This window comes from Eulemur rufifrons, chromosome 7 (genome assembly GCF_041146395.1).
Source record: "Eulemur rufifrons isolate Redbay chromosome 7, OSU_ERuf_1, whole genome shotgun sequence".
NCBI classification, from domain to species: domain Eukaryota; kingdom Metazoa; phylum Chordata; class Mammalia; order Primates; family Lemuridae; genus Eulemur; species Eulemur rufifrons.
In genome coordinates, this window is record NC_090989.1 from 40,573,705 (window position 1) to 40,596,806 (window position 23,102).

At 34.2% G+C, this 23,102-nt stretch overlaps 1 protein-coding gene across 2 annotated transcripts in view; it reads right to left on the reverse strand.

Moving 5' to 3' along the window:
- Positions 1–23,102, reverse strand: part of PROS1 (protein S) — a 218,026-nt gene that overhangs the window by 16,768 nt on the left and 178,156 nt on the right. For both annotated transcript variants that reach the window (XM_069475050.1, XM_069475051.1), the window contains 7 exons: positions 17,007–17,093; positions 12,146–12,268; positions 11,553–11,684; positions 8,737–8,862; positions 6,437–6,558; positions 4,326–4,441; positions 1,051–1,240 (listed from right to left, as the gene is read on the reverse strand). In XM_069475050.1, the coding sequence (XP_069331151.1) occupies positions 1,051–1,240; positions 4,326–4,441; positions 6,437–6,558; positions 8,737–8,862; positions 11,553–11,684; positions 12,146–12,268; positions 17,007–17,093 (896 nt within the window). The remainder of the gene's footprint in view (positions 1–1,050; positions 1,241–4,325; positions 4,442–6,436; positions 6,559–8,736; positions 8,863–11,552; positions 11,685–12,145; positions 12,269–17,006; positions 17,094–23,102) is intronic.

Sequence of the window (23,102 nt, forward strand, 5' to 3'; positions counted from 1 at the left end):
CCTTACCATCTACAATAAGGATTGGTACATAAAGTGCTCAATGAATGAATTATGATACAGTTACAGATTCCCCACAGATATTAGGATCCCGTTACATTGTATTAGTTCATAAAGCAGCATCAGCTACTTATCTGTGAGAAAAGCTCAAGAGCAAGGAAAATCTCTTGCTATAGTTCTAGCACCTTGAACTCAGGAACTTAGCACTTTAAAAGTGCTCACCAAAAGCGTATTGAATAAGTGAGTCCATGAGTGCATAAATGAAGGAATGAAAGGATTTAGTGATGACCTGACGTGGCTTCTCAACATAGATCTCTCGCCAGCTCCCATAGGCATGGAAAGTGTCTTTTTAGGGCACCCCATTCTAATGTGGTGCTGATCTTCTCTCAGCTATCCTCTGCTGACAGCAGTAACGATTTCACTCCAGAAAAGACTGCTCTCCGCTATCAACTAGCAGTAATCTCTTCTCCCAGAAAAGTCCCATTTTAATCCAGTTGATTACAGTGCTATTCTTGATTATTAAAATAAAGGCCATTTGTAGGATTATATAAAAATGCTAGTTTCTAAGCATGCTGACTGGTATCCACTAGGTACATTGTTTGTACAAAATTGATTACTTATCTATATGCTCGTTATTAAAACTGAATTAACTTTCTGATTTTGTTACTTTGTGCATTTCTCTTTAATTTAAAAAATACTGGTGGCAATTGAGGGTAGTTTTCCTTGATCAGTGGTGCCTTTGCATAAATTATTATGCCTGCTAATAATGCCTGACCTGTAAGAGAGACACCAAATAACAGCCACTAAAAAAGGCAAAAAGTTAAAGACAGAGTAATTCAAGCAAATAACTAAAGCCAATTTTAATTACAAGAAATCCTAAATACATTAAATGAGGGTATCATGTTTCAGAGATGTACAGTGTTTAGAATACACTTCATAAAATATCAGATAAATCCAAACCCATTTTGGTCTAATACCACTACAAAAAGAAATTGCATCTAAAACAAACTGTATCAAAGTGAAAAGATATTCATAAAATCTGTAAAAATGTACCATATTCCATAGACCATTACTAATAATTTTGCCTCCAGTTGTGATTTTGGTTGTATGCTCATTCTTAAACTGAATTTCAATCTTTCCATCACGAAGTGCAATCAGGAACCAAGCTGAGTGATCCAGAGATTCTGCATACAGTATAACACCTTCTGAGTCATATGTCCGGAAATCAAATTCGGCTGAAAATCTAAACAAATGAACAAAGAGAGATCCATAATAGTGAGAAATATGGACAGCTCAATGTGCTACTCTTTTTTCCCTCTGTTGGAAAACAGTAATATGTCAAACAAGTCAACTAGTTATTTTGTTCAAATTAATAAACGAGAAGGACAGAATTAGACTGTTCATGTATTATCTCTGGTTCCATGTGTGTTTAAAATCAAGTTATTATATTTTCTTGCTTATTCTTGGATTCTTTTTCCCCAAGAACAGATGCTTTGGTAATTTTTCATCTTTTTGGCATATGTTTTGAAGATATCTTTCAAATGCTGGAATTAATACACATGTACAAATATTAGGCATACTGTATCTCTCCTGGAGCCTTTTTTATACTATATAACCTGACATTAAGATGTGAGGTCTTTTTTTGTTGTTGTATCCAGAAGTTATTAGTAAAAGATGTTACAATTTCATGATTGGTTTATCCATCAAAAGGCATATTTTCCCTATGATTTCACACATGTCAGGAAAGAATCACTCACAGAGATCTACAAGATAGCATCTGGACAATTGCAGACATAATTAAGCCTTCATGTGTGGTAAGGAAGGTAAAATCAGAAACTTTAAAATGTATCTATTAGCTTGATTTCAAAAGCTCTCTAAAAATTCTAATTGCATAAACCGCTGCAGTAGAATACACAGAAGGAAAGCTTAAAAGATATAGTCTAGCCCTGTGTTTGGGGGTATCTGACAATGACTGTTGCTATTAAGACTCTAGACATATATGTAGCTATTACAGGGGAGGAAAATCTTAGGGAGGCTGGATTTAAAATAACATGTGTTGATTCAGTGTTCTTAGAACACTTTGATGAGAATCAACATTAAAGTTTCCAAAGGACTAGCAAATCAAAATGATTGAAAAAAGACAAACAGGGGAAAGGAAAAATATTTGTTTAACTATTAGTCACCTGAGTTAAGTTTTAAAAAAGGTAATTTAAGTTAAAGAATCAGGACTTCAGATAATTGTTAAATAAGGCAAAAAGGAATGGCACACTCTCATCCCAACATATAATAGTAATAGAGGCACCATTTGCAATGAGTCACAGCTCCCTCTCAAATGGAACAAAGAAAAGGAGACAGAATAACATTTTCATCTTTAGAATTCCAAGGAAATATTCAAAGGAGGTAAAATGTGGAGTAAAGTATGTTGGATGATTAATAATTTGGTAGGAACTTACTGAACTCAGATTATATAAAAAAAGAACCATTTTGCTTGTAACAAGGACTTCTATCCTCTTTCATAATTATCTGAGAATTTTGCTGATGTGAAGCATGTATTATCTTGCCAAAATCCAAATCTGTGTATGCTCACGATCTTCCAGAAGTTGATCCCATTATGGAGATAATTTCCTTTTCTTTGTAAAATCATGCTAAAATGGTATTTCAAAGAGTCATGTTCTGCATATTTTGTTTCTGGAATATATCAACAGTATACTGATTCATTACATTGGGGAACAATTCATTCTTTTTTAGAAGTATTGTAGAGAGGAAAAAAGTGAATTTGTTAACATTTGGGCAGGGGAAGTATTTGATCATGGGAAACAGATGAAGAAAAAAAGAGCTTGCTGTTTTTTGTGTTAGTGACAGGTGGAAGTTTATAAAAATTCATCTACCTTTATATTTAATATGTGTGTACATTTCTGTGTATATATCATACTTCAATAAACAGTTTAAATAAATAAAAAATAAATAAATTCCGTAAAAAATAATTATTTGGCCAATTCTGATACAGTGTTAGGGATCAAACTAATGTCAGTGAGAAATGAATACACTCATCCCTAGGTATCCACAGGGGATTGGTTCCAGGAGCCCCATGGATACAAAAATCCACAGATGCTTGAGTCCCTTATATAAAATGACATAGTAAAGTATTTGCATATAACCTACTCGCATCTTCCCATATACTTTAACTCATCTCTAGATTACTTGTAATACTAATACAATACAAATAGCTGTTATACTGTATTTTAAAATTTGTATTATTACATCATCATTATTATTATTTTTAATACTGTCAATTGAGGTTGGTTCAATCCACAGATGAGGAACCTGAGAATGTGGAGGGCAGACTGTACTCCTAAAAATGTCTGAAGATAAACCATAATTAGCTTTTTTCTTCTCTCATTTTTATTATTTCTATAGCAAGGAAAGGGTGTCACAATTTACATTACTAGAAACTACTATATGCTCTAAGATGTGAAAGAGAAAAACTGGGTATTAGGGGAAATGGAATGTTGAAGGAGCACAATTACATAAGTGAATCATAGAATAACTTTCAATGTTTCTTAAAAAGATTTTTATGAATTTAGTTGAATTATTTAATGAATAATCACTCATATCTAACATTAAATTCTAAACATGCATGCTTATTTAATTAAAATATTTTAAAATCTGGACTGTATAATCAGTCTGAGATGTTTCCTTTCCATTATTCCAACAAAATTCCAATTTCTTTCTTCTACTTCCAACAATGTATGGCTCTGAAAAAGTTTAATAGTTAAAGTAGAATCATGACTCAAAAACATAAGCAACTATTCCCTCCCTAAAGCCAATCCAACTACAAGAATAACAAAGTATTAAGATAGTCAACTAAAGTTGTATAATGTATGTCTTTAAAATACCACTTAAACAATCTTATAAATTTTCCTTAATAATTTTGAATATGATATTCTAAAAGCAATACTATGAATATTTTCTCATTACTTAGTTTTCATAATATATATAAAGAACAATGAAAATTTCACAAGTATACTGAATCTACTTTCCCAGATTCTTAGTACATATGTATTTGCTAGAAAACGAAGAATGATGGAATAAGGCAAAATGATCATGGGGACAGGTCAGCCTGGAATGACCCGAATAGGGTCTAGCATGGAAATGACATGTGTGAAGGAAGAAATTAACTTTAGAGTTTTCCAAATCATGTGACTAATCCTATACCTAAATTATCTGATTGACAATACAATTTCATACATTTCAAACCTTTTTAGTTACTGTTCTACTGCCCCTACCTGTTTAACCTCTAGAAATTATCATTGGTATTAGTTCCTCACCTGGAGATTTCTGGCAGACGAAATTTTAAATATAAAACGACCCCTACAAACTGCTCTGCCAAATAAAGTAATTCATAATTTTTGTTAAGGTTCAAGGGAAGGCACACTGGAACAGCCTGGGAAAAAAGAAACAAAACAAACAAACTGCATAGGTTATTGCTTGGTGTTTGTGTCAAGCTGTGTATTCTTTCTCTGGTTCCTAATGTACCCTCTGTGATATACTAAAATAAATTAAGAATATCTTTGGTAATAATAAAGCAATATCTTCCACTTCCTTCTATAGTACATCAGTATAACCTCTAAGAATACCTGTGTGTTAAAGTTATGTTCAATGTGTGTGGCTTTAAATTTTCGTCTTTAGATTAATAATTTTTTTGCAAACCTCATTCTTTTTTTTTTTTTCTTCTTTTTTAAGATTGTGTTTTATTAAAAAACATTTAAATACATGATGCTATTTTCTTTTGTCAAAAAGATTGAAAGTTTAAAACATCGTAGCACAAATTGAAATTAATTTTTTTGTCCACACTGAGATATTGTGTATGCAAAATGCCTTAATTATGAATAAGTCAGTGTATTATGATACCAATATATTTTTAACAAAAATAAAACCAGCTGTGATTCTAACAAGATAAAAATTGTGGAATTAAATCAGGGGGCAAACCTCATTCTTAAACACAATCTTTTTCTTCAAGTACCAACATGTATCTCTTTAATACCATCAGGTATTTATTTTCACTTCCAGTTAGCAAAAGGTAGAAGAATTAATGTACCCGAAAAATAACACCTTAGTCATTAATTCATTCATTTACTAAGCTAAGAATTTCTGAGCAAGAATATGCTATCTATATAGGAATGGGCATACTAGAAAACATGGAAGAAATAAATATAAGTTAAGATATCACAGTCTCCACGGAATTTACAAGAAAGTAATTTAGAATCATCACATACGGTATCTGGTATTTTTTTTCTAAGAGTGAAAACAAACATTAAAATGAAAAACTTTTAAGGGATAAGTTCTTGGGCACATATAAGGGTATTTTGAGTGGAATTGTATATATAGCACTGTATTAAGTATAGGCCCAGAAATAACATTTCATCCCTCCTTACAACTTTGATAAATTTATTCCAAGGCAGATGGTGGCCTATACCTACAATAAATACTGAAATAATAAAACCCTAAATTATAAAATAGATGTTCACATAGCATAGAATTCCAGTTAAGCAGCATCAAAGTTACTACACATGCCAACTAGCTTACCTCATCTTTCTGTACCAAGTGGGTTGCATAATATTGAAAGTTACACTTTTCTGGGAATAAACTGCTTTGTATTGGTAACACAGAGGTATGTGTATACACATAGTTAAATCATTATTTAGGGATTTTTGTTTACAGTTTGCTTCATACTCATATGTAATTTCAACTTCACTTGTTAAAAAAAAGATGAAACAATTAGAAGGATTACTAATATGTGATCCTAATTTAGAAAACAAAAAAAGAGCTTAAGATGTTGACCTGTTTATTTTAATGAAGGAAAATCTAAAACCTATCCCCGATATTCAATTCCTGGGTCAATTATGCATTCAATCTGAGTAACTAAAAGCAAGTTTGAGAGACAGGGATTAACAAAACTGACCTCTCTGAATTTTGATATACTTAACTTCACTAAACACTATTCTGACAAAGCTGTTTCCACCTGAAAGTTTATGAGTACTCTTACAAGTACTAACATGCCTCAGGTGTAATCAAACTTAACAGAGTGGGATACAGAAAAGTAGATACCGGAAAATGTTTTCATTAAAATTTCCATGGAAGATTATTTTTTTTTTCACAAATAGAGTATTAACCTTAGCTTTTCTTGCTTTCTTAAGTAAACATACCTGAATTGTGACTCTGCAGCCTTTTTTTTTAACCAGCCACTAATTATTCCTAATGTTTATGACTTAAATGAGCATAATTAGTAAATAGATCATGACTCATAGCCTGCTTAGAACGACAGCAATTAATGTAGAACAACTGCATTTTTCTGACTTACCTCAGCTTTGTGAAAATAAATACCTGGATCTCTCATTTTAACAAAGAGATGAGAAGTTTAGCATTGTAAAATGTTTACCTCACAACTCTTCTCATCATGAGCAAGTTTGAATCCTTTCTTCCCATCACAATAACAAGAGTAACCTCCAGGGTAATTGACACAAAGTTGGGCACACATGTTCTCTGAGCATTCATCCACATCTGGGGTAAAACAGAACATAAACCTTAATATCTCCTAAATGTTCAATCTCATAGGCAGAGGAATATTCTGATTTTAGTATGTGATAATCAATGATAATAGATCCTTAGGGAAAGAAATTCCTATGATATCAAATCACATTTAAACACTTGACATGGAAATTTGAATGAGTTACAAATGTAATTTTTATTCACTTACACACTTGAAACAACAAATTTAATTTGTAACTTTCAGCAAGTAATGACAAAAGTATAACAATTGTACTAATTTTTTGATTTTGAATTTGAAGAAAAAAAGATTAAGTCTCAACTGTCATATCTTGTTATATGAATTCTCTTGAGATTACCTCCCAATTCATTGCTTTGAAGAAAAGAGAAGACATGGGATGGGGAAAGGAAAAGAAGGAGATGATAGGGAAGAAAAGTAAAGAAATGGTAGAGAAGGAAAAGGAAGAAAAGATCCTCTTTAACTGAAAGCTAATGCAATTGCGGATTAAGTGACAATATCACGAACATTTGACTTCTCATTGTACAATAATAATGATAGCAATAAGTTTAGGGACATATCTGTATTTCTTAACTTACCTTTTTTAATGAAAACCTCACCGTGATATTATCTTCCCCAATTAAATAAAAAACCTTCTATATGGTCCCTGTCCTTACTCCGTATTTTGAGAATATCATTCTTGAAAATTTGTAATAATATGCTTAAGTTAAAATCTACTTCTGAGCTATATAAGATCCTTGACATTTTCATTGGATGTACCCTGTGTCTTTGAAAATCCTCAAATGCATTATGAATATGTTCTCATAAAATGCTTTAAAACAGATCCCAAAAATTAGTGATCTTTCAATAGCATTAAAATTGCATGATATATGATTAAAGTTGGATATATCTATAGTCATATATAAATCTTTTTTAAAAATCTGTCATTCATTGAATAAAACTACAATATAGGTGATGAACTGGCTACCGATAAATCTGCAAACGTCTAAGGTTCACCTCAGAAATTTCTATCTGGAGTGGTGGGAGAACAGAAATGGGGTGTGTGTGAGTGTGTGTTTTTTTGGGGGGATACTTTTGGTGAGTACGCAAGGAGGTAAGATATCAAATTCTCAAAAGGAGCATATGCAGTTGAAAGAAACCTTTTCTAATATTATTATTGATTTAGGCAATTTTGGGGATCTGTTCATAGAGACAGAAAAGTAGATTAAAAGTTACCAGGTAACTAAGAAAAGGGAACTTACTGCTTAATAAATTCTTAATAAACAGAGTTTCTGGTTGGGGTGATAAAAAAATTTTGGAAATAGACAGTGGTGATGCTGCACAACAGTGTGAATGTAATTAATGCCACTGAATTATACATTTAAAAATGGTTAAAAGGGTACATTTTATATGATATATATTTTTCCACAAAAGAAAAAGTGTTATTGATTTGATTAGTTTTAGTCATGGTATTAAATTCATTTTGAAATTTTAAAAAATTTAAAGGATGGTGAGAGATGATTTGCATATATCATGATTTAAAAAACAAACAAAAACAAAACTCCCTCTACTATGTTTAAGCTGCCTGAGGCAAACCCGGCAGCACCACTGCAGCCAAATGAAGTGGCAGTGCCTCCAAGGGGCTGTCCCAAGTGCATTGGCGCTGATAGTCCTGATGGTATTGCTCAAATCTCTAGAGTTCCCGTATCACTCGGTTATGATAACAGAACTGTGTCATTTCTCATGTTAGAATAAACTGCTTACTTACATATGCACAGAAAATCATTGAAAAGCTTGGAATAAAACTTAATATTTTTAACCAGGTTCATCGTTTCACTCACATAATTTTTAAGCTTGCATCCTTCTTTTGTGTATGTATGTTTTTCCTTCCAAAACGAAATTCTCTTCATCTTTGAGTATGATTTAAACGATGTGAAAATATGTTTGTCTTGCTTTTATCACACATGGAGGTCTCCAATTCATACATAGCTTAACGGGCCAATTGGCTTGCATAACATTAAACCTAAAGACCCTGTGTCTTACATACTTTTACTCTGGAAGGAATCCAATGATTACCCAATTGACCAAGCTAGAAATCTGATTGTGGATGTCAAACAAACCAAGCCTTTCAATTATCAACTCAGGGTTTAAACCCACCCTCCCCACCATCAGCAGTGATACCACCACCATTCTACCTTCACAAGACTTTGATTTGGGATTGTATCTGTAGCCTTCAGGGCATTCACATTCAAAGTCTCCTGGGATGTTCTTGCACACAGCTGTGCCACAAATGCTTGGTTTCATAGAGCATTCATCCATATCTATAAATGAAACCAATATATTGAAAAGAAAACATTTTTCCCACACCAAAAGACACTAGCAAAGAACCCTTGATTTGTGTTTCCTAGATCGAGTTTAATATATGTAGTGAGACAAAAGATTGGTCTTAGAACAATAAAATATTAAATCTATCATCATATTCTAATTCACTAAATGATTTCTTTATACAAATGCACAAGCAATTTGATTGATGTTTGCCATATTCTTTTATAGTATGTAAAAGAAGGAGCGGGCTTTAGTTATTTTCTTATCTGCCAGGTTATGGTATGAAAATAAATGGAAGAAGAGATTCAACCATAGTCTTAATATTCTTCAAATGTATTCCTAAATACATGTGTCTGAAATATGGTCTTGAAAGTAGATTCACTCCATATTATCACAAATATACAAATATAAAAAAATGAGATGGCTCATCTGTCTTACCTTATTCCTTTGGAAATGGACAAATACCTAATTTGTATACTACTATTATGCCTAAAGTATTCAATAGTGATTAAAATTAAAAATGGGCTTGAGTAATGTCTCAAAGTACTTATAAAACTGCAGTTAATCCAATAAAATTTAGTGCTAAATTAATACTCCAGAAATTTCAAATGCATTTATTATATTACCGAATGAAGTAGGAGACAACATATTGATTGCAACTAGTTACTAGATAAAAACCTGTGAGAAAACAAAACAAGTGACAGAAATAGTTCAGTAGAGATGTAATTATTAGTGAACTTTTCTCATCTGTGCTTTCTGGAGAAAGACAAATTCAGCATGAAAAATATATTTTCTATTCTAAAAAGTTGACAGCTTTTTCCCATAAACTAATTGCCAAAATTTCAGATATTACTCCATTTAAAATAACCTGCACAAAAATAATGGAACAAGTTTTCTTGTATGAATTTTTCTGTATTTTGACTGTGTCATTGTCAATATCCCAAGTGTGATACTGTACTATAATTTTATAAAATGTTGCCATTAAGGGAAATTAGGTAAAGGGTACAGGAGATCTCCCTGTATCACTTCTTACAACTTCATGTGAATCTTGAATTCATTCAAAATAAAATAATTTTTTAAAAGAGCTATAAAATCCAAACTTTTAAAATAAACTACAAACATATGACTAAAATTATTTGGTTCGAGGCACATTGCTTATTTAGATCATATGCATTTAGATTATACAACATTGATTTTATGACTCTACACTGACATCTAATGTCTGGTGAAAAGTTTTGTTCTTTCATTTTTACACAATTCCTGGCAACATGATCCCAAGCATATCCATGTTTTGGCAAAGGTCCCATTGTAATAGTTTTATACATTTTCTTCTAAGTATTCTGTATTCCTTCACTTAAGTATCATGGATAAAGGATTACGTAAATGAAGAATATAAAAACATATGTTCTAGTCATCGGGAACATTCTTATTTATAAGAAGGCTTTTTATTGTCAAAGTATGAATGGGTACTATTTGTTTATGGAATGCATACAGTATCCAGAATCATGATGGTTTTCTGTAACCAGTGTTCTAATGATACTGTTATTATTCCATATTATCTAAACTCAAACAGATCTTCAAATAGACAGATAAAAAAGATATATGGTCACAAATTGAATAATCATTTAGTAGAAATTGTTAGTTAATGCAGTTCCCTTTAGAGATATTTAACTGCATTTTAAATAATATTACAGTAAACTATACCATACCAAAAATTACAATGCAGTAAGAGACCATTTGAATATGAATCTAGTTTGAAGATATACCAAAGCAGACATAAATAAAGAGTTGAACAAGAAAACTTCACATTTTAACTTAACGAATTTTTTTCCTCTTAGCAAAATAACAAAGGTGTGTCTGCGGTGGGGGCGGGGAAGGAACTTCTATGTTAACCATATCCAGTTTCTGGGGAATTTTGTTTTTAGTTATCCACACACCTAGCACCAGTATTTGAAGATTTAGTTACAGCAATTAAAGCAGTCAAACAGAAAGGAGAATATTAAAACAGAGAAAAAAGTCAAAATGTGGGAGACAGGGAAACAAAGAAAAAACACACTAGTAAAATTATCTGTTAAAAAGCTAAAGTGACAGAGATTGTTTAAGTCTGAAGAAAAACAAAACAAAAAAAAAGTTATGATCAATGATGTGATCTTAAATGCATAAAGAAAAAGAAAACCATATTTTCATTTTTTCCAAAACCACAACAGGAAATGAGATGCAAGATGAAGGGTTTATAGTGGAAATCAAAAAGGTATTTCTGAAAAGGAAAAAATAAAATACAATGGAAGAGATTATTAAAGACTATGGTAGATTTCTCTGTATAGCTGTTTATCTTACTGGAAGAAAAGAAATAATGTAGTGTCTGAAAACAAAAGACAAACAATGATTTTGCAGTCTGCGACGTGCAAAGACCTGCACTGAAACCTCACGTTATAATGAAATTCTTCGCTGAAGCATGCACATATGTGTGCACCTACACACAATACGAAAGCAACGAAACACTCTTGTTAGTACTATAAACTAAAGGCATTCTCATCCTTTCACAAGGCTTCAAGGTGGATAATAATTTATGTTTACTATAATCACTTACAACCAGAGTTTTCCAAGAATTTCCTAGAGAAAGTCCTCTGACTGAATTTTGTTCTCACACAGTAAATATCCTTTTACTCTACCTTCTTGTTCTTACCTTTACAGTCTTTTTTATTTGAAAGCATAATAAAACCGCTTTTACAGGAACAGTGGTAACTTCCAGGTGTATTATCACAAATCTGGCTGCAACCTCCATTTACATTTGAGGGATCTTTGCATTCGTTTATATCTAAAAAGAGAAAAATAAATTATTTTTAAAGAATATAACGTTTAGGCCGGGCGCGGTGGCTCACGCCTGTAATCCTAGCACTCTGGGAGGCCGAGGTGGGAGGATCGTTTGAGCTCAGGAGTTCGAGACCAGCCTGAGCAAGAGCGAGACCCCATCTCTACTAAAAATAGAAAGAAATTATATGGACAGCTAAAAATATATATAGAAAAAATTAGCCGGGCATGGTGGTGCATGCCTGTAGTCCCAGCTACTCGGGAGGCTGAGACAGGAGGATCCCTTGAGCTCAGGAGTTTGAGGTTGCTGTGAGCTAGGCTGACGCCACGGCACTCACTCTAGCCTGGGCAACAAAGTGAGACTCTGTCTCAAAAAAAAAAAAAAAAAAAAAAAAAAAAAAGAATATAATGTTTAGAGAACTTTTCAAAAGGCCAATCCAGATGAGCCAGGTGGGTTATTATACATACCAATTTCACACCTTTCTCCTTGCCAGCCTGATTTACAAATGCAAGTGAATGTAGCTTGGCCATCTCTGCAGCTCATATATCCATCTTCATTGCATGGCAGGGGATTACACTGGTCTGGAATGGCTGAAGGAAATACACATCTATTTAATTTTTACCTCATGCCATGGTTAAATAAAATTATGTGCCCTTTAATAAAAATCCTGCTTATGAAGCCTATAAGCAATGAAAAAATTATAACTCTTTCCTTCAAAGAATATGTTTTTATAAAAAAGTGAGTCCACTAGGCAAATCTTTATAATTATTTTATAAAAGGAAACTACTTTTGCACTGCACATATATGCCATATTTTATAACTGTAATTTAAATATATTTCCAAATATATTACCTTATTTGACCCTTAAAACAATTCCATGAGACAGAAAGAACAAATAATACTACTCTTAGTATCAACAGAAAAAAGAACTTGGGACTTCCGATTCAGGCTAAGATGGAATAACAGAGACTAGATTTATTCTCTTGTCTTAAATAAATAGAATTTCAGTCAACATACGTGAAATAATGATTTTAAAACATTGTAGAACAGGAAGTAGAATACTGTGATTCCTAAGGGAAAGGAAATAAACAAGGTGAACTCTACAATAGCACCTTATTGACTAGAGACAGTTTCTATACAACACTGTAAGAAAGTCAAACAGTGTCTAGTGGTCTCTCCGGGTTGAGAAGACAAATACTGGAGTTTGGGAGGTCAAACTAGAATTTTGCTGGCCAGAGTACTGTAAAAGCAGAGAGAGAAAACAGTGTGTATGTGTGGGGAGAGAAAGAGGGGCAGGAAGAGAGAGAGAGAGGGAAAGAGAGAGAGAGGGAGAGAGAGAGAGACTCTAGAGATCTGCAAAAATATCTCCTAAAGTCTTTGGCTGAATAATGATTTGCACAGGACAACTTCCAGAGCTTACACAGGGCTAGGGATAATTCCTTTTAGACTAGCTAGACTGAAAATATTTCATACTATGGAGGGGATCAGGTAAAATTCTCACAAGGACATAGCCTTATAATAGAGGCTAAATTAATGTTAAGCCAATGGCTACTCCAGACTGCCCTAACAGAGCTTAAAATCAAGGTTTTATTTTTAACATATTCCAACTAACTTAGCTGAGTACCAAAACAAAATCAAAAACTATTTGGAAGAAGCCAACAAAATCTAGAATCCAACAATATACACTGCTTATTTTCCTTCTCTTAAGAATTGCAGTACTGTGTTGCCTGTTATACAATGTCTAAAAACTGTTGTTTTATATATTTGACCAGAGTTCTACTTATTTAAAGCAGAAGAGTAAATCTGGTCCCCATTACTTTATCATAACTCAAATTAGAAGTCCCAGATTCTCTTTTCTGCTGATACTGGGAGTAGTAGTATTTGTTCTGTCTGGTAAAAACTTTAAGTAGGCGTGCAAAGAAGCAGGAAAACATGACCTATAACCAAGAGAAAAATCAAATGATGGAAATATATCCAGAAATGATTGAACAAGCAGAAAAGCAAGTCAATACAACTATTATAAATGAACTACATACGTTCCAGTAGTAAATACAAACATACAATGAAAAAAAACAATAAATGTATAAGAGACCTAAATGGGACTTATTGAGATGAAAAGTAAAATATATGAAATAAAAAACACACTAAAGGGGGAATTAAAAGCAAATTATACATGGCAGAAGAAAAGAAGAATGAACTCGAAGACATAAAAACTATCCGAAATGAAGGACAGATAAAAACAACCAATAAATAAATAGCCAGAGAATCAGTGACTTGTTGAACACTATCAAATGGCCTAATATATGTGTTTTTGAAGTCCGAGGAGAAGAGAAGAAATAGTTGTGGGAAAAAAATATGAAGAAATAATACTAAATAATTTTCAAAGTTTAATGAAAACTATGAACCCACAAATCTAGGAAGCTCAGCAAACCCCAAGCAGAATAAACGTAAAAATATCATTTCATTTTGAAGAAAACTAGTGACAAAGATAAACTTTAAAACCAGATAGAGAAAAAAAAAAAAAACAAAACAAAAAACCACAGTACATACACAGGGAAAAACTAAGGATGACAGCAGATTTCTTATCAGAGTCTATTCAAGTGAGTGTACGGTGGAGAGACGTCTTTAATCAACTGAAAGAACACTTAGTAAGTCTTTATCTAATAAAAATATCTTCCAAAAATACAATCAATATACGCAATATTTTTAATTAAAAAAACAGAGACAATCCATCTTCATCAGCAATGCACTATAAGAAATATTAAAGCAAGTTCTTGATGCAGAAGGAAAATGTTGCCAGATGGAAATTTGGATCTACACAAAACAATATAGAGTGGCAGCAATGGTGAATATTTGAGAAAATATAAACTAACATTTTCTCATTTGTTAATCTATTTGTAAACTAATGTATTGTGGAGTTGATAATGTATGATATTAAAATCTAAGGCAGAAACAGTACAAAAAATAGAAAGAAAATAAAATTTTATCCTTTTAAGTTCCTTACACTGTATATGTAGTATAATATTATTTGAATGTAGACTATAAAATGTTACAGATGTACATTGTAAACACCAAAGAAAAGAGCAAAAGAAGTTTATGAGGTATAATTAGTAAGTAAATAGTGGAGATACCATGAAATCAACCCCCAAAGGAGACTCAATTATTTGGCACAATTTCAGGAAGAAGAATCAAAAAGCAGATGGGATCACTGAGAGATTTAAACCCAAGCATATCAATGGTTACATTGGATATAAATGGTCTATACGCTAACATTCCAATTAAAATACATAAATTGACAGACTGTATAAAATAGCAAGACTCAAAAGAAATTCACTTAAAATACATACACATACTCATTTTAAAAATTAATGGATGGGCCAGGCATGGTGGCTGATGCCTGTAATCTTAGGACTCTGGGAGACCGAGGCAGGAGGATTGCATGAACTCAGGAGTTCGACACCAGTCTAAGCAAGAGCAACATCCTGTCTCTACTAAAAATAAAAAAATTAGCTGGGCTTTGTGGCATGCACCTATAGTTCCAACTACTCAATAGGCTGAGGTGGGAGGATCGCTTTGAGCCCAGGAGTTTGAGGTTGCAGTGAGCTATGATGACACCACTGCATTCTACCTGGGCAACAGAGCGAGACTCTGTCTTAAAAAAAATAAATAAATAAATAAGTAATGGAAGAAAAAATATACCATAAAAACGTGAATCAAAATAAAGCCAGAGTGACTATATTAATATAAAATAAAGTAGATTTTAGAATAAGGAATGTTACCAGAAAAAAAGAGGAATATTAAAAATTACAAAGTAAGGCTGGGCGCGGTGGCTCACGCCTGTAATCCTAGCACTCTGGGAGGCTGAGGCGGGTGGATCACTCAAGGTCAGGAGTTTGAGACCAGCCTGAGCAAGAGTGAGACCCCGTCTCTACTAAAAATAGAAAGAAATTATCTGGCCAACTAAAATATATATAGAAAAAATTAGCTGGGTATGGTGGCACATGCCTGTAGTCCCAGCTACTCGGGAGGCTGAGGCAGTAGGATTGCTTGAGCCCAGGAGTTTGAGGTTGCTGTGAGCTAGGCTGACGCCATGGCACTCACTCTAGCCCGGGCAACAAAGCGAGACTCTGTCTCAAAAAAAAAAAAAAAAAAAAAAAATTACAAAGTAAAGCTCAATTATAGTACCCTATTTATTTTCTTCATAAAACATCACTACACTTTATCACTATTTTAAATGACATGCCACTCATTTCTGTACTTATTTGTGATCTCTCTCCCCTCATTAGACATTGCAATAGTCCCTCGGTTTATACACATTTCCATGCTTGCTTCTCAAGCCTTCCTAGTCAATTGTACAAATTCTTCCCTTTCTTCCAATAATACTTCCAATATTCCAAATACTTCTATCCCTTTGCTTAAAATAGAGGAAACTTCTGTTGTTTGATAGATAAATAAATAACCAACCTAGCTAACACTTAATTAATTCCAGAATTTTTCAAAAAAAAATTCTCATAAAGTCACTAAATTTTTTGGAAAGTGGTAATAAACTAGGTATTAGTTAAAATGATAGAAAACAAGCTATTAGGAAATTGTTACCAAAACTATTATTTTCCTGTTTTTCGGTAGATTTTTTTTAAAAAAAGAAAAAGTATGAATTCAATATATGTGTTCAGGCAAACTGTTCTACCTGTAAACTTACAGCCACTTTAAATTACAGAAAATGCAGACAGATGAATATTTAGAGAATGCCTATGCTGCACGTAAAATATTCATTGAACAAACATCACAATTTATATCTTTCAGTTGCACCATTTTGCTTTTACTCTCAGTTGGGAAATTGATAAATTAGCAAAAAATAATCTCCCAACATTATCATTAGGCCCTTTGTGATCGTTAGACCAAGAAGGCTAATTTGATACACATGATATTTCCCACATTTATATTATTGATGTCAAAAAGTTAGAAGAACAAACACAGCTCTACTTTGACCTATTAATTAACTATAACATTTGGTTATACTACATGATTATGCAACAACAGCCAAAATAAAGCTGTGAGGAATAAAAATTCTGAAGTCAATGACCTAAAGCTTACTAAACAAGGAACATTGTTCAGTTTAAATATTAGATGAAAAATTCATTTTGAGTAAAACAGAAGCATTTACAATTAAAAAACATTCTTTCAACTCCAGTTTAAAAATACTTTTGCTGGCAAACCATCAAGGGCTCATTTTTTGATTTTAAATACTAGTTTATGTTAACATGGGTATACTTTACTTGTAGGTTTTTGTTTTCTTTTGTGTTTTAAATTGATGGTAGAAGCACTTACCATTGACACAGCTCCTTAGGTCAGGGTGAGCATCAGTTGACTGACGTGCAGCAGTGAATATTCCAGCTCGAAAAGAGCCAAGACAAACTGTAAATAAAAACATATGTACTCTTTTTAGAGTAGGCACTCACTTGATCTGAAATCATGATAGAAATTATCTCAAGCAGAGATGTAACGTTATCCTCAAATCTGTAGACCAGAGCCTGATTTATAAAGTATATATAATTATGTCGGTAGAATGAGCTAGTGTTTCTAGTTGCTGTGGGCAACTTCCAATATTTTTAATGTTGCATAGAGACTAATAAAATATTTGTATAATGTCTCAATATTACAAAGCAGGTTTACTTCATTCCTTTCATTCTTCACAACAATCCTGTGAAATCAGATATTGTAACCTGGCAGATATTCCTAGCAAACTAAGAAATAACAGCTGAAATAATAGAGACGAAGTACTAGGAACTTTAAAGTAATTAGGAGACATTTAGTGCCAAAAATACAATTCTTGATAGCCGATGAAGGTATTATATGTATCACTTCATTGTTCAGATAGTCAACAACTTGCTAAAAAAGGTGATATTTTGGTTAGCTTTTTTTGTTATCCTTGGAAAAATACAATTTATCACAGATTCAAAGGTTCATTTGAAATCAGTATGTGTTTAAGTTTCCTATTGCTACTGTGACAAATTGCCAAAAATTTAGCAGCTTTAGAAAAACAAATTTATTGTCTTATAGTTATGGGGTCAGGAGTCTAAAACAAAAGTGTACACAGGGCTTCATTACTTCTGGAGACTTCAAGGGAGAATCTATTTCCTGGTCTTTTTTAGCTTCTAGAGACCATCTGCATTTTTCGGCTCCTGGCTTCATCCTTGCATCACTCCTAATTCTTGCTTCATTGTCACCTATGCTACTACTGACTCTGATCTCCTGTAATCCTCTTACAACGAACCTTATGGTTATATTGGGCCCTCCCAGATAATCCAGGACAATGTCCCCACCAAAAGATCCTTAACTTAATCACATCTGCAAAGTCCTTTTTGCCATATAAGGTAACATTCACAGGTTCTGAGGATTAGGACATGGATATCTTTGGGGAGTCATTATTCAGCCTAAAATGGTGGGTTAGAAACAATAGAAACAATAATTTACAGATCATGTGGTATTTCTGGAGCACCTATCCTAGTCTGCTTTGTGTTGCTATAACAGAATACAATAGACTGGATAATTTGTAAAGAAAATAAATTTATTTCTCACAGTTCTGGAGGCTGGTAAGTCCAATATCAAGGTGCCTCAGCATTTGTTGAGGGCCTTTTTTCTGTGCCTGTGAATCTTTTTATGGTAGCTCCACTCCTACATCTCCACTGGGCATTGCCCTAGGGAGGGCTCTCTGCAGTGGCTCTGCCCCTGCAACAAGTCTTTCCCTGGGTCCCCAAGGTTGTCCATAATATCCTTTGAAATTGAGGTGGATGCTGCCCTGGCCCCACAGCTCTTGCATTCTGTGCACCTGCACAATTAGCACCACAAGGACACCACCACTGTTTATGGCTTGTACCTTCCCAAGTGATGGGTTGAGATGCACCTGGGCTCTCCTGAGCCATGGCTGAAACAGTTGAGTAGCACTGCACTGGAATTCAAGGAGCAGAGTGCCGAGGCAGTGAATGCTGAGGTCCTGCAGGCACCTCTATGAAAACCTGGCATCAAGGTCCTGCTCTGGGCCAGTGATGAGAGGGGAAACCTTGAAGATTTCTGAAATGCCTTTGGAGTCTTTCTCTCATTGTCTTGATGAACATCCCGTGGTTCTCTTCTATCCATGATAACCTCTTTTGCAAATATTTACTTAGCCCTGTTCTCCTTGGTTTGTTCTCCTAAAGACACCTCTTCACCCTTTAAATGGATAGGCTTTAAGTTTTCCAAATCTTTTCACCGTGCTTCCCTTTTAATTATAAATTCCATCTTTAAGCATTTCTCTCCTCTTGCACTTTACTATATACCATTAAAAGTAACCATGCAACTCTTTCAATATTTTGTTTAGAAATTTCTCAGATATCTTTGTTCAGCACTCTTAAATTCTGCATCCATAAAGCCTCAGGCATGGACATAATTCAGCCCAATTCTTTGCCACCTTGTAACAAAGATGGCCCTTACTCTAGTTTCCAATGCTTTGTTTCTCATTTCCATCTGGGACCTCATCAGAATGGCCTTTACCATCGATATTTTTAACAACATTCTTATCATGACACTTAAGTAATCTCTACAAAATGCCAGACTTCCCCTCCATTTCTTCTCTTCTGACTCCTCACCAGAATCACTCTCAATTTTCCATTTATAGCAATCTAGGCTTTTTCTAGACTGCTCCTCCAAATTCTTCCAGCCTCCACCCATTACCTGGTTCTAAAGCCACTTCCACATTTTCAGGTGTTTGTTATAGCAACAACCCCATTTCTGGTACCAATCTTATGTCTTAGTCTGCTCTGTGTTGCTATAATAGAATATTAGAGACCAGGTAAAGAAATTTACTTCTTCTAGTTCTGGAGGATGGGAAGTCCAACATCAAGGTGCTGGCATCTGGTGAGAGCCTTCTTGCTGCATCAACCCATGGTGGAAGGTGGAAGGGCAAGAGAGTGCAAGAGAAAGGGAGGGGAAGGCAGCCAAACTTGGCCCCAGTAAACTGAACTAGTTCTAGGTCTCGAGTAGTCTTACCTTTATACATTTGTCCCTCCTCTTGAATCACCCACCCTCAGACTTAGCTTATTCTATTGTGAAGATTTCATTAGTATCATTGCTTTTCAGACAGCCTCATTTTGTATCTCTGGACAAATTTGACAGTGAACAGGCAAAATTTGAAAGCCCTGAGGCTGGAGGCCCAGGTAAAAAGTTTCATATGGTGAGCAGGACCCTGGGCCAGACTACAAAGTAGGCTTAACCCAAAGTGCACCGTATATAAGTTTATACTAATATGTGTGATGGCATTTCTATGAAAAAGTACATTTAGAATTACAGTATGGGGAGCCAGTTTCACGGCTACTCAAAAGCAAAGCAATATAGAACCATCACCTCCCCACTTCATTTTCTTACTGCCCAACAGGAATGGGGAAAATTAAGGAGAGTGAGCAGGAAGGTGAGAATTGGAGGGAGATTGCCCCAGTTTTGTAGTCTGAGGCAGAAGCTCCCACAAGAAAAAGGATTAGAAACAGCAATTAGGGCCATCAGGGAGAAAAGGCTAAGAAACAGGCATTTTCAGGAGAGGTTCCTGTGGTCATGACAGAACATCCTACGAAAAGATCTTGGTTCTAGATTCTCACAATTGCTACCTTTTATTTACTTTTTTCCCCCATTAATTTTATTAGGGATTTAACTATTTCATTTTCTTTTGCCACTTGCTATAGGTACCACTGTCCTAATTATTTTGGTTTGTCAATTCTAAAAAAATATTAATAGCTCAAACAGCCATTGTTGACACTTAAACACAAGATTATAGTGGAGCCAGAGTCAGGTGAATTTTTCTTTTCTCCAAGAAACTACTTTATAACCCTCTGTCTTTAAGTTGCAGAAGAGGTCATCACACACAAAAAAAGTCTGAATGTTGGCTTATTTGACTTCACAAGCAGAAGACTGAGATTTCATGTTTCCCCTTTAACAGTGCATTATTATTATTGGTCTTTGAAAAGCCTATCACTTGCTTTAAAATATATACATATAATATATATTTCTTTCTATTTCCATTTCCATTTACTCTGTAGGCAATGATTCTAATGGTTTCATGTGTATTTTTAAAATTAGTATGTGTTCTTATAAACTACATATTTGCAATTTTGTGTCCGTGAATTTTTTCATTTCTGTAAATAGTTTCATATTATATATTATATTCTCTAACGTTTTTAAACTCAGCACTGTATTTTTATGATCCATCCATACTGCTATACATAATTTGTTGTGTCTAACTGCTAAACATTATTCCATATGTATTCAACCACTATCTTACAATTCTCTCTACCTGTGAGAGATACTCAGATTGCCTTCAACTTTTCACCACTACAAGTAGCGCTGCAACAAATATCCTCATGCATGTCTCCTTAGTACATGCATGAGAATTATTAGAATAGACACTCAGGAATGGAATTGTGGGATCATTAGGTAGGCATGTACCTAACGGCACTCCAGGAGTGCATTCCCACCAGCAGAACATAAGGATTTCTACATCTCATTTTTTTTTTTTTTTTGAGACAGAGTCTCACTCTTTCACCTGGTGAGTGCAGTGGAGTCATTTATAGCTCACTTCAATCTCCAACTCCTAGACCCATGTGACCCTCCTGCCTCAGCCTCCTGAATTGCTGGGACTACAGGCATGAGCCAGCATGCCCGGCTTATTTTTTCTATTTTTTTCTGTAGATACGTGTGGTCTTGCTATGTTGCCCAGGCTGGTCTCGAACTCCTAGGCTCAAGTGATTCTCCTGCTTTGGCCTCCCAAAGTGCTGGGATTACAGGTGTGAGCCACTGTGCCTGGCCTCTTTCTAATTTTTGCCAGACTAATAATACGTAATAAAATGATATCTTATATGGTTTTTCTAATTTCTAATGAGATGGAGCATATTTTCATGTCATTTTTTAAATTTGGGGGTTTTCTGAACCCCCCATCTGAAAATTTTCTCTCTTTTTTTTAACTGTTTTTCCATTGGCACTTATTTACTGTAACTGTGGATTTGCAGAAATTTAAACACTTATAAATATCATCTCTCATTTTGTCATCTGTCTTTTAACTTTACCTTTCATATCTATCTTGTAAGAGAAGTTCTTAATTTTGTTGTAATCTAATGTATTGATTATTTTGCCTTATAGTTTATAAATTTGAAGGGTTTTCTCCCCCCTGCCATTGATCACAAAGATATTCTCATATCTTTTTCTTTAATTTCGCAGCTTTACTTTAACATTTTTGTCTTTATTCCACCTAGAAATCATGGTTATTTGGTGGTAATTAGGAATCTAGATTTATTTTTCTGCTAATAGTCATCCACTTTTCTCAATACCATCTTCTAAACCATCCACAGTGATTTGTGCTATCATCTTTACCAAATATTAGGTTAGGTCATATATACATGGGTCTTTCTTTTAACTCTCTGTTCAGTTCCATTAGTCTACATGTTCTGACAATACCACATGGTTTTATTTTTATAGCCTTGTATTATTAATATTTGATAAAGTGCATATAAATTTGAGAATTGATCTCGTAGCATCACTTAATTCAAGATCATAAAATATATTTTCAAGATTTCAGTTCATCTCCTATATCCTCAATTTGGGCATTAAAATTTTCTCCATAAAGATTTTTTGTTTGTTTGTTTTTTTTGAGACAGCGTCTCGCTTTGTTGCCCGGGCTAGAGTGAGTGCCGTGGCATCAGCCTAGCTCACAGCAACCTCAAACTCCTGGGCTTAAGCAATCCTACCGCCTCAGCCTCCCAAGAAGCTGGGACTACAGGCATGCGCCACCATGTCCGGCTAATTTTTTCTATATATACATTTTAGTTGGCCAGATAATTTCTTTCTATTTTTAGTAGAGACGGGGTCTTGCTCTTGCTCAAGCTGGTCTCGAACTCCTGACCTTGAGCGATCCACCCACCTCGGCCTCTCAGAGTGCTAGGATTACAGGCGTGAGCCACCGCGCCCGGCCAAGATTTTTTTTCAGTATACACATGCATATTTATTTATTTGCCTTCCTGTAAAAGATATTTTACTTTTTTGAGCTTTAGTGTTACACTTTTGGCTTACATTAAGTGACTTTTTTTTTTATTTCAGGAAATTATGGGTATGTATTCCTAAGATATTTCTATACATTTTATGGGATTTGTTGCTATTATGAATGGTATCATGTTTTTCTTTTCTTTTCTTTTCTTTCTTTTCTTTCTTCTTTCTTTCTTTCTTTTTTTTTTTTTGAGTCACGGTTTCACTCTGTTGCCCAGGCTGGAGTGCACCGGCATGATCATAGCTCACTGCAGCCTTGAACTCCTGGCCTCAAGCGATACGCCCACGTCAGCCTTCCAAGAAGCTGGGACTACAGGCACTCACCACAACACCTGGTTATCTTTTTATTTTCTACTTGACTAT